The sequence below is a fragment of the Lagenorhynchus albirostris genome, chromosome 6 (genome assembly GCF_949774975.1).
Source record: "Lagenorhynchus albirostris chromosome 6, mLagAlb1.1, whole genome shotgun sequence".
In the NCBI taxonomy this organism is placed as follows: Eukaryota; Metazoa; Chordata; class Mammalia; order Artiodactyla; family Delphinidae; genus Lagenorhynchus; species Lagenorhynchus albirostris.
The window spans coordinates 54,454,176-54,466,899 of NC_083100.1; the positions used below are offsets into that span (position 1 = coordinate 54,454,176).

A 12,724-nucleotide genomic window follows, 5' to 3' on the forward strand; every position below is an offset into this window, starting at 1 on the left:
CTACTGTACTGGATGTTTAGGGTTTTAAATGTTTTTAAATAGCATCACTAAAAAAAAAACTGGTACATCTGTTATAAGTATTAGAAGAGTTTACTAACATGGTTTTGTTAATCTTAATAGGCTACATTGTCTTCCCACTATGTGGGTCCAAGAACAGATCACTGGCCTAATCGTGAATTTTGTTCTTGGATCTCTCCCTGGGTTACTTGAACTAGATGTGAACTAGATATGGTATAAATTTCATGTACTTCTCAACTACCCAGAAGTAAAACCAACTCATATCTTTTAAGTGCCAGAGGTACCAAAGAAACCTGTCTTAGAAGAGAAACCAGTCGTCCCTGTTCCCGAGAAAGTAGAGTCCCCTCCTCCAGAAGGTATAGGTAATGCCATTTATGAGCTTACCACTTATGACTGTTTTTAATTTAAGCCTTGTTCCTCTTCTTTTCTAATTCAGTATCTCTTGGTCATTTTCTGTCCTTTAATTATTTGTCTTACTTCACTATTCTTAATTAGCTCCAATCTCAAATCTATTTTGGGTCATCAGTCAGCGGTATCTACACTGGCCATCATAAGGTGTTTCAACAAAGCTTCTCTAACGCACACAAAGTAGGACAGGAAAACTAATGACTATAAATAACATTAAGCACCAAAAGGGCTTTTCAAGCATTCAAATCAATAGAAACAGAAATCAAACAAGATGGATTTCATCTTAACAAAAACAAGAAACGATATTAATAGAAACAAGGGAAGAAATCAAGATGACTATTTATTGTGTGTTGCATTTTATGCATTTTAGAATATTGTTCCACACATTCAACTAAAATTAACTATATCTTTAAAGTATATGAAGAACCTGTAGAAATTGCTCCTGAAGAGGAAAAGCCAGTTCCTGTTGCAGAAGAGAAGGAACCAGAAGCCCCACCTCCGGCAGGTACAAGACAGGATTCATTGAATGGGAAAATACATCATTTGATTTTTATGTCTATTATATATCTTATTTAAGGTAAAATCTGTCTTCTGTCTCCTTCCTTAACATTTGACCTCATTGGCGAGAACAAAAGTCAATTGCACACATAAAACTTTTGTCCTACAGAGTTTAACAATGTGCATAGCAAAGAAATGTGTGATCTTTTTTATTTATTCATAGCATTAAACTTTTCATTGTAATCATCTGACTCTAAAAGAAATTCCTATCTTTCAAGTGCCTGAAGAGCCCAAGAAGATTGTTCCAGAGAAGAAAGTTCCTGTCATCAAAAAAGCAGAACCTCCACCACCTAAAGGTACTTACAGTAAAATAAATATTTACTTCATTTTTGTGTGCTGTCTAAAACTTGACATTCTTTCCTTATTTTGTATTGTGCTGTATTATGTGTTGAACTGTCATCTGTATGTTACAGTGCTGAACAGACTTGTCAAGTTTATGTGTACATATTGCATCTTGCAGTTTTATATTATTAAACGCTACTAATATCTTTAAAGTACCTGAGATGGCAAAGAAAGTTGTCCCAGTGAAGAAAGTCCCAACTGTTAAGAAGCCAGAAACACCAGAAGTTAAAGGTATTCACATAATCATTGACATCATAATTTTTTTTAAAGTACTCTGATATCTTAAAGTGGAATCCAATAAGTTGTCTTCATTGTTAGGGACAAAAATGTCCTTATTTTGCTTTCATTAATTTTAATGCTGCTCTGTTAATTATAGTTTCTTTATTCTTAACATTTTTTTCAATGTCTTTAAATATTCTTTTAAAAATAAAACTAATATCTTCAAAGTGTCTGAGCTGCCCAAGAAACTTGTTCCGGTAAAGAAGGAACCTGTGCCTGTTACCAAAAAACCAGAAGTCCGGCGAGAAAAAGGTACCTACCATGAAGAAAAAAATATGTATTTCTCTGAATGCTGTCTGCACATCTTAATAGTAGTTCTTAGAGCAAAAATTACTGAAGTATAAGTATATGCAAAAACAAATTTTACAGAAAAAAAGGGGGAAATAATGAAGACAAAGAGAGAAAATGAGACAGACAAGTAGGAGAAATCCAGCCTATCCTGAGAGATAAGGCTGGATATAAAGATGACAGTCATATTTTGGAGTTCTTTGAATGCCAGTATAAGGCATGTACTTTAGTCTGTGGGCAATAGGAAGCTTCAGCAGTGTATAAATTAAAAGGAGTTGGGCTTCAGATAACTGGCAGCAGTTCAAACTCTTAGAAAAGGATGATAATAGAAAAGAGCCACTGCAGTTACTTAAGGTCTTCAAAAATTGGACAAGATCAGTGGTGATAGAGATGGAAAAGGAGATTGGATTTAAGAGAGGTGGAGATTGAGTTGGTGTCTCTTCTCAAAGCAATTAGGGAAATAGAGGAGCCCAAGATGATTGTAAGGGTTGAAGCTAAGCCATGAGGATGGTTCATTGGGTCCCCAAACTAAATTAATATTAGAAAGAAGATAGTAAATATATTGTTCACTTTTCAAGTATGGAAGTTGGGAACATGCATCTGGAACTTAGGAAGGAGATCAGGGCTGGAGATGTAGATCTAGAAGTTATCACCATGGAAATAAGAGTTGAGAGTGCAGGAGTGATTGCTCAAAGAATGAAGAGCCAATTTTTCAAAGCATCAAAGTAGACCAGTGGAGAACATCTACACTTAAGGGTACACAGAGGAAGAGAAATAAATGAAGAAGACTGCAAAGACTCATTTATAAAAAAGAGTGCCTTGCCTCCAAAGCCAGTTTCCCCATAGAGTCTTATAAGATGAAATACTTTCCCATGTATTCTTTGCCTGCTCTTTGCAGTATCTTATACACCTTCTAAATTCTTAATAGTAAACAAAATCAATATCTTTAAAGTGCCTGAAGTTCCCAAGGAAGTCATCACAGAAGAGAAAGTGTCAGTTCCTACCCCTGAAGAACCAGAAGCTCCACCCGTCCAAGGTACATGACTGCTCTATAAATCTTGGAAAGATGACAGTTGTCTTCATCATCTTGCTTTAGTTGTAGATGGATCATTTGTATTTATCTGTTGTCTGTCTTATGTAGTGAAATTATTGGTATTTTTGAAGTCTTCTGAAGAATATGTTATAATGTGTAACTAAGTTGATATGTTGAAACTTAGCAGTTGCAGTATTCTATTCTGAATTCAGTCTAAAATATAAAACACTGTGTTTTTTAAGTTGAAGAGTCTCCTGAGGAAATAATATATGAAGAAAGAGCATCCATAACCATTGGTAGAAAAGTGACTCCCCCTGTTGAAGGTAGATATATATTATATAAATATAATTTTTTTTAAATCTCTTGAAAACTCCTGTTAGAAATACAAAAGTATTTATAGGGTAACATTCCTTCTTGAAATTTTATATAAAAGCATTCTAGCACATGTTTGACTGCTTTGTTTTTCAAATCATTATACTTCTTTTGAAGAAGAATCTTTGATTATTCTTGATGGTAATTATAAATTCTAAAAGATACAGTTTACTGAGACAACACTGGAATAATTGTATTGGATCCTCAAATGATAACCCAACGTCAGATATTAAAAGTCATCTCATTTGCCATCAACATACATCAGATAGTCAGTAGAAAGCTTGAGTATAAGAAAATAGAAATCTTACCTCTTTTTCTATGTAAGTGAATTCATGTATTTTTGTTTTTGTGACTGTCATCTTTGCATCTATGTGAAATTTCTATGAGTCTTTGTGAAGAACTTTACATTACAGTCTCTTATCCTTTGTCACCATTCTTTAAAGAACGTGAAATTGAAAAGTATGTTAAGCCTGAAGAACCTGAACCTGAACCACAGCCTGAAGAAATACCAGTACAAGGTATTCAGTTAATTGGGCTTAAGTCTTCATCACCATATTCTTCATCTGATACATATGTGTTTTGCATTGTTCTACGTGTACAGTACGTCTCTTTGCACCTGTATGTAAGATATTCTGTTTTAAATGTGCATCTCAGTCTTATGTATTCATGTCATTTGTACTATTTATTTCACATCAATGTGGCTTATATGGATGCTTCCTTTGTTGTTCTTATTAGTGCCTGTGCCGTATTTCTCATTATCTATGTACAGTGTTGATATTCTTATATTTTATGCTGGACACTTTTACGTTTTATGTTGGATACCAATAATATGTATCCAAAAAAGCAAACTTTTTACTTCATAAATATACCAAAATTTCTACTGAATATACTGTATATCCACATACCAATTAACATATTCCTATACTAATACTCCTGAAATACTCTTTTAAGAACCTGAACCTGAAAAGAAGGTTATTGAGAAACCAAAACCCAAACCAAAGCCCCCAGCTCCTCCTCCAGCTCCACCTAAGGAAGACCTGAAGGAGAAAATGTTCCAGCTTAAAGGTATAAAATGCCACTTCCAAAGTTTTATTAACCTGCTCCAAACTTCTATCCAGACATCTGAAGTGTTACTTGCAAGAAATGTATTTTTAAAATATGTACTTTCGGACATGACCAATCTGTGGGAATTCCATAGAGACCTGTGTTTTATGCTGCCCTGGGTGCCTTGTTGGGCCATGCCTGCTGCCCCAAGAGTCAGAAAGTACACCATTGTTAGCTTCATCCTGGCGATCTCAATCCAGGGGCTGTCCAACTAACTTTCTCATGCAGAGTGGGGTGAAAGGATTTTCTGATTTCAAAGCGTGGTTGCTCTGCATATCTTTGGGATCTTGTGCATGTGGAATGTAGAAGAAAACTCTGCAAGATATTTTTAATTTTGCAGTAGCAAATTTATACGAAAGCCAAAACTTTGTTCTTAAAGAATGACATATGCTTTAAAATATACTATAGATAATATATTTGTGGCATCCAACAGCTGATGTGTTCATAAACCATGAAAGGAAGATATATGAACACTCTGGCACTGCTTCCCCACTTTTTTTCTTTTTTGCAACTTAATAAAAACCCAATTGTGTTCCGTGGTTGTCCTCACCATATCTAGAAAGAGCGATTATGGATACATTTGATATCCAGCATCTCTTCCCATTGTTAAACTTCCTTTCTTTCTCTTTGCATTTAGGTTTCTCTTTGAATTGATTCAACATTACTTAATTTTTAAAATAGCATCTTTAAAAGCTGAAATAAACTAGCAAAATCATATTATTCTTTTTATTTCAACAAAATGTTGTCTTATTTGTGGTGTCATGAGATTTCATGAGATTTCCCAATCTAAAGTAATCTAGATATAATCTTAGGTGAGCCATTTTCCCATACTCACCTACACATGTACACAAAGCCAGAATTTTCCATGGTAAAACTTCTTTCCTGCCTCTCTACAACCCTCTTGGCCTGTAGGGGAAGCTTCTGGCATTTTTAATCAGACATAGAAAAATCGATCACTTCTTAAAAGGCTACACATCTGTTGGTTAATATATTCCATGAGGACACACACTTAAATACATTTCCCTTCATGTAAAATTTATATGCAAAGGGAGATTTCTTCCTCCTGCAAAGAACAAAAATTATCTTCCTTCTCAGCCAGACTTTAACTTACTACTCAAGTTTGGAGTAAAACTGCAATCTGTTTTCATGGTTTGAACGCTTCTTGTATGTTCTTCAGTGGCTGTTCTTGGCTGTTATTAATGCTTTTGAGTTATAAGCAAAGCCTGGTTTTGATTCTTAGAGCACGTATTTAATCATTTGCTTCAGATAAGACTAAATAAGCAAATAATGAAAGTAAGATCATCTTCTTTAAAGCTATTTCAAAGAAGAAAGTTCCTGAAAAACCTGAGGTTCCGGAAGCAGTGGAGCTTACACCTCTGAAAGGTATTTCACAGTCTAGAAAACACTCATATGCAGTATCCCTTCATCTGACTCCTTGCTCTTCCTGCTTTCTAGAATGTTCTTCTTCTTTCCTTTTTTAAAATAATCAGAGTAGTCTCATTGATTTCTTGTATTTTTGTAGCTTTTGTGGTCCTGGTTCATGAGTATTGCTTTCTTTGTCTCCCATCAATTTCATACATTCCTGAGTAGATGTTTTTTTCTTTGTCTCATCTACATATGTCTCCTTGCATTTTCCTAAACTCAAAAATATTAAATTTTACTGGTTAGCTGACATTAATATCAGGACATGTCTTAGATTAAAATGCTTTGCAATTTCACCTGAACAACAATATTTTAGCCAGTGTTATAAGCACTAAAAATAAGTCCTGTTCTCCTTCTATACTATTAAGGTGATTCATAGGGATTTCCTTGTGGCTTTCCTATCTCTTTTTTCTCATGGACTCCAAGACATTCTTTCAGGTGTACAGATCTCATGTTGTAGGGAAATTTCATTATCACTGCAGGTCATTTTTTCAAAATTTATTTCTCTTTAAACAATATTTTTCCCTATCTAAACTTAGACCCTAAAGAAAAATAAGTGAATCATAAAACATCTATTAAAATTAAAATTGTGAACTTTTCCAGTAAGTATGGTGGGTAACCAGTGTTCTGTTTAATTAACACATCCAGACTCATAAGTTGAATCTGTTCTTGTTTCACTCTGGAATTTTGGAAAAATCACCCATCTGAATGTATATTTCCTGATTTATAAAATGGAGATTACAAAATAATATTACTATGGATGTTAACCAGTAAAGGATTATTACAAAGCCACGCAAATATTAAAATGACATGTAATGACATATAATGACTTTAAAAATAATAACTACAGTGGTGTGTTCTACACCTGAGTCTCATATGTCAGTAAGATCTTAAAAATAAAATAATAATATGGAAAAACAAATACAAAGATATATTTTCACTATATCCATTAAATAAGAAAAGGATATTATGCCATTCCAACTTATGTTAATTAAATGCATGGGCATCTCCAGTTTGATCAACGAAAATGGTTTACATTACGAATATTGGTAACTTGAAAATAGTATCAAAGGCCAGCACAATTTATCATGGATAAAAAAATTTAATGTTTAACTGTGAAATTTTACTTAAAATATCAGTACTTGACAGAAAAAAGTCATTATTTAAAGTGAAATATTTACATATTTCCCTTCTGCATGTTTAAACTTTTAAGTAAGAGACAGGCATGGCTGTGTTTTCACATAAAACAAAAACTTTTTAATGAATTGCAAATGTCTTTTTTAAAGCACCAAATGGGAAATTCAGAAATAGCTAAGAATTCAGATTGTAGGTGTGTGAGCAAATGTAATGTTACATGATACCAATAAATAATGCTTTAAATTAGATTTTTTTTTTTTTTTCGCGGTACGGGGGCCTCTAGCTGTTGTGGCCTCTCCCGTTGCGGAGCACAGGCTCCGGATGCTCAGGCTCAGCGGCCATGGCTCACAGGCCCAGCCACTCCGCGGCATGTGGGATCTTCCCGGACCGGGGCACGAACCCGTGTCCCCTGCATCGGCAGGCGGACTCTCAACCACTGTGCCACCAGGGAAGCCCTAAATTAGATTTTAATTGACATTAGTAGAGAGGTAAAATGGTTCAGTAATCAGTAAGTGTTTCTCTTTTTTCTTTTTTCCCATTCAAAACCATTAGGGCTACAGTAGTAATAGGAGGCTGCTGTATATAGTATCATCTGCCATGCTTGATATTCACTAAAGATGGGATTAATTTGGAATTCCTTGGGTCCGTTTTAGTTTAAATTCAAGAACATTTACTTATTCATTAAAAATAAGCTCTAACACCAGCTTTCAAATTCTATAGTTCTATAATTTCAGGTTAGTATTAGTTCAAAAAGGGGACCTTAAGAAAGGATGCTTCTTAAGAAACTTATCAAACTCCAGATACTTTTGGTTTCTTCTCTCATCAGTGGAGAAGATTGAATAATGTCACTAACACCTACTATAGTTGATGGTCGGGGAGATATCAGAGTAGATTTGGGCAATCTACAATTGCAGATTGGGGCAAAGATGCTGTCAAGAACCTTGTATTTGATGAAAGATTCATAAAGTCAATATAGACACTTCTAAGATGAATGAATATATTTGCCTGTAGTTAATGCAACTGAATTTCATCACAAGGTTATATAGATGTTTGCAGAGAAAACAACTTGAAGTATACTCTTTGCTTTCAAATTCTGTGATATTTATATGTAACAAAAATTATTACTTATACAGTAGTTACTAGTTTTGAAAGAGACATTTTTCTTGTTGAAATTTACTTTTTATATGAATTCACTTCAAAATTTAAATCATATTCTTTTAAGTGCTTGGAGGTGAAAAGAAAGTTCGCAAATTACTTCCTGAACCTAAACCTCAACCAAAGGAAGAAGCCGTTCTCAAAAGCGGTATAGTATTTTTTAACTGTTATATCAGCTTCAAATACACACACAAAAGACTTGAAAGCTTACAAAATGTTTCTGTCCTTTGGTTTTCTTTTAAATTAGATTCCCAATTTATCAAAATTCATTTGTAGTTGTATTGAAAATTAAATGTAATCATTTCCATCTTTTTAAAGGAAGACAAATTTTGTGAGCAGAGTATCTTGAAATTTACAACATTAATAGACATGACTAAATTGATAATATTCTAAACTAATGACCGTAGCTGCCATTTTCATAATCAAATTATGTAGTAAAATACACTAAACCTCTTAAATACTCTAAATTACACCAAACTATTTAAGGCTAAACTCAGCATTCAGTTTTAAAAAGTGTAACACAGGATTACCACAACTAATAAATAACATTTTCTAAAACCTGAACTTTTTTTTGACTTATAAAATATTAAAGAATTAGAAACAAGATATTTGAATGAAGAGTCAAATTCTAACATTTTCTTCACATACGATTACTTATTTCTAGGCTACATTTCTTTGGCCAGCTCCACTTCAGTAAACTTTATACTTACTTAAATGCTTCTTTTCTCATTAAATTATGACATTGGATTGTGATTAGAATTTGTTGCTATTCAAATTATTCATTTTGTGTTTGGGTCATTTCTACCAGGGATTTAACTCTGAACAGACTATCTACATAGATATAAAGTGACTCTGAGTGTTGTTTTAATTAACGTAACAACCTTTGATTTTTTTTTAAGCATTTTTAGTGTAAATACCAAGTTCCCCGGTGCACTAGGTTGCATGCTTTTCACTTTCCTTGCTTTGTACATTATTTGCATTTGTCAAATGTATTCAACATCTTCATTTGTTTGTCTTGGTTTACATATGTTTTTGTCTTTTAAGTTCTAAGAAAGAGACCTGAAGAAGAACCTAAAGAAGAACCTAAAGAAGTAGAAAAAATTAAAAAACCTGCAGGTAGGAATCTCAGTAACAATTTGTGAAATTATCTTTTAACAAAATGGACATTTAACAAAAAGTTTATCTTGTAAACATAAATGCATTTAAATATAAATGTAGCTTCATATTTCATCTGTCACATAGTCTATGTTTTCCATTGTCTGCTTTCTGTTTAAATATTTTTATAGTTCTCAAATATATTCATGCATTTCCCTGAACTTCATTATTATTATTTTGTCACTTAAGTTTTCCAGTAGAAACAGTTGTGAAATAATCAAGTTGGCTGCAAAATGACTTCATGGGAAGGTGTCAGAAATGTTTCATAAAATTTGGGGGCTTTTAAGGGGGCTGATTTTTATCATTCGCCTAGTCACAAAGAGTATATTTGGAACTATTTTGAAGCGATTTAGAAAGGGAGAGATAATGGAGTTGGGAGGCAAGTATAGGTGAAATAAAAGAAAGAAAAATAAATTGAAGCAGAGTCAAGAAGAGAAAATAGAAATTAATTGATAGAATATAAGGGTTTTTTTAAGCCATCAGTAGAGCTTTTGCAAAAAGTTTGATCTGATTATTTCAGATCAGTTGATTTCGAAGGAGTCAAATCCTAAAATAACGCTAGAAAATCATCTTATTATCTTAAAGTGCCAGAACCACCTCCAAAAGCTGTTGAAGAGGTTGAAGCACCTCCAGCTACTGTTACCAAAAGGGAAAGGAAAGTTCCTGAACCAGCAAAAGGTACAAACTTTCTGGCATTTTCTTAGTTGTCTCTAAAAATATAAATATGCATCAATTAAAATATCATTACACTGGCATCAAGATTTGAACACATGACCTTGATCTGCTCATCTCATCGAGCTTAATTTTCTTTACCATTTCACTCTCATGTGCAATTGCCTCATGTCCACCCATTTGTTAAATATTTTTTTTTGCGGTACGCGGGCCTCTCATTGTTGTGGCCTCTCCCGTTGCGGAGCACAGGCTCCGGACGCACAGGCTCAGCGGCCGTAGCTCACGGGCCCAGCCGCTCCGCGGCATGTGGGATCTTCCCAGACTGGGGCACGAACCCATGTCCCCTGCATCGGCAGGCGGACTCTCAACCACTGCGCCACCAGGGAAGCCCAAATTACTAAGTTTTAAAAACTAAAACAATTGTATTTATGGGCAATGAGATGAAAAACAACATTAGAACCAGTAAAACTGCCTTACTATATTTTCTAAGTATTTTGTTTAAAATGCAAAATAAACTTGGAGTATTTGATTTGGTGACTATATGTGTACAAGTTCTAATACCTTCCAAGATATGTTAAACATGCCCAATTTTGGTTTGACTTTGTGAAAAACTTCAAAAATACTGTGATAATCTGCTTATTACTGTGAATTGTTTTAGTGCCTGAAATTAAGCCAGCAATACCTCTCACTGCACCTGAGCCAAAACCAAAGCCTGAACCAGGTAAGCAAGCTTATCCTCAATGTCGACAGCATATTCCTTCATGTTTCACACAATTAATGTGTAGCTAATAAGAAAAAGGGAAGTAAAGTCCGCATGCATCAAATGATTTCTAATGTCCCAATGTATTATTAGATTATAATGCTATATTTTATTTAATATAATATGTTATATATATTCAAATATATTATATATTGTATATAGATTTTATTATAGTTAGAATATATTGTTCTCTGAAAAACCAGTTATTAGGAGATTTTAAAGTTACATCAGAGAAGGCAAATAGGCCACCAAATGATGTTTTAGGAAGTGACAAAGGATACATTAATGCAATGGACATCTTTCTACAGAAGTGAAAATAATCAAACCACCTCCTTTGGAGCCCACACCAGCCCCTATCGCTGCCCCAGTGACGGTGCCAGTCGCTGGAGAGAAAGCAGGTACTTATTCTGTGGTTTTCTTTTGCTTGTTTGTTTTGATGGCTTAATAAAAACTTCATTAAAAATCAAGCTCTCTTTTTGTTGAAACATAGGCATCATTTCAATTGTGGGAGCTTATATAAATTCTCAATTAAATTTTCTTCATCTGCTAATCTATAGCAACATAATCTCTCACCCATGGCTGCCTATTGTGTTTCAATTGAAATGTACATTCCTGCAAAACACCATTTCTTTATATGCTTTTGAGATTAAGTAATGAATATGTTCAGTGCTGATGAAAATTAAGATGTACAGATACTCTCTAAGGACATACATATAGGAACCCCATGGAGATTCAAATTTCCCATGTGCCCTGCAGGAATCATTTCTCATTTTTTAAAAGGATTGCATTTTGGGATAATGAAAAAGTTCTGGAAATGGATAGTGTTGATAGTTGCATAATATTGTGAATGTACTTAATGCAACTGAATTAAATTGCATTAAAAATGGTTAAAATGGTACATTTTATGGTTAAAATGGCAAATTTTATGTTAGGTATATTTTACCACAATGAACAGGAAAAAGAAAACAGGACTGCATAGTTCAGCCTTTAAATCTATATAAGAATTTAGATCAATAATAATTTTCTTAAACGTACTAACTCAGTGATACAGCTATCTCAGGTACAAACAAAATACTTATTATTGTACATGAACTATTAGTAGTTCATCACTTAGGTGATAATCTCAAAACCAAAAATGATTTGACATGTATTGATCATTGATAAATACACGTCCTAACTATTTGATATTTGGCTACTTCCTTCATCTCTTTAAATTTTAATTTCCTAGTCTGTAAAATCAGAATAATAACTATAACAACCTACTAGGATTATTGTGAGGATTAAATATATGCAAAACACTTAGCACAGTGCTTGGTACATAGTAAGCCCTATAGAAATATTTGGGTTTTTATTGTGTTTAATAACATGAGACAATATACTGTGTTCTTCTGGCTGTAGTTTAATTTTAATATTTATATTAACATATTTTGTCACTGATATTTGTGGTTTGGGCATTATTCTTTTAAGCTTTTATGATTTCTATGTGATAACTTTGATTAGTTCAGAAAAAGACGATAACTGCCATTGAGATGATTAAGTATGTGTAAAACTACAGCTTTTCTCACATCCCCAGGGCCTGACACTAGGGAATTGATTCTACAGTTTATACTGCCCCTGAGTGAGCTGAATTAAACTCTAAGTGTAGGAACTGTCTTGGTTCTGCCTTAGTTCATTGTCTAATTAAGTAAATCTTCAAAGGAATCCATGCATTTGTAGAACATAGACCCTTTCTTTTTCTTTAGTCTTCTCCGGATTTATCTGCCCAACTTAATAAAGAAAGCCCTTTAGTAACTTCTGGGTCATTTCCCTTTTGCCTACATTGATTCCTTGTTGACAAAAACGTATTTCCTTGGTTCACGCAACCAGCACATACATAAACATATAAAATACTTTACATAGCTGGGCAAGAATAAAACTCTTTTTCACAAGGAAAGAGTAAGCCTTCCAGAAATGGGAGAAGAATTACTTGCTGAAGGTAATTTTTTAATTCTAAAAACATTGGCAATTTAGCTTGGTCACAT

General features: G+C 33.7%; 1 protein-coding gene across 19 annotated transcripts in view; it reads left to right on the forward strand.

Moving 5' to 3' along the window:
- Positions 1 to 12,724, forward strand: part of TTN (titin) — a 287,195-nt gene that overhangs the window by 161,015 nt on the left and 113,456 nt on the right. For 18 of the 19 annotated variants that reach the window (XM_060152541.1, XM_060152543.1, XM_060152548.1 and 15 more), the window contains 15 exons: positions 291 to 380; positions 842 to 931; positions 1,203 to 1,280; positions 1,480 to 1,557; positions 1,774 to 1,857; positions 2,846 to 2,929; positions 3,169 to 3,249; positions 3,742 to 3,816; positions 4,250 to 4,363; positions 5,717 to 5,785; positions 8,184 to 8,264; positions 9,161 to 9,232; positions 9,857 to 9,949; positions 10,602 to 10,664; positions 11,012 to 11,101. In XM_060152541.1, the coding sequence (XP_060008524.1) occupies positions 291 to 380; positions 842 to 931; positions 1,203 to 1,280; positions 1,480 to 1,557; positions 1,774 to 1,857; positions 2,846 to 2,929; positions 3,169 to 3,249; positions 3,742 to 3,816; positions 4,250 to 4,363; positions 5,717 to 5,785; positions 8,184 to 8,264; positions 9,161 to 9,232; positions 9,857 to 9,949; positions 10,602 to 10,664; positions 11,012 to 11,101 (1,242 nt within the window). The remainder of the gene's footprint in view (positions 1 to 290; positions 381 to 841; positions 932 to 1,202; positions 1,281 to 1,479; positions 1,558 to 1,773; positions 1,858 to 2,845; positions 2,930 to 3,168; positions 3,250 to 3,741; positions 3,817 to 4,249; positions 4,364 to 5,716; positions 5,786 to 8,183; positions 8,265 to 9,160; positions 9,233 to 9,856; positions 9,950 to 10,601; positions 10,665 to 11,011; positions 11,102 to 12,724) is intronic. The other variant, XM_060152562.1, reaches the window with a different exon arrangement.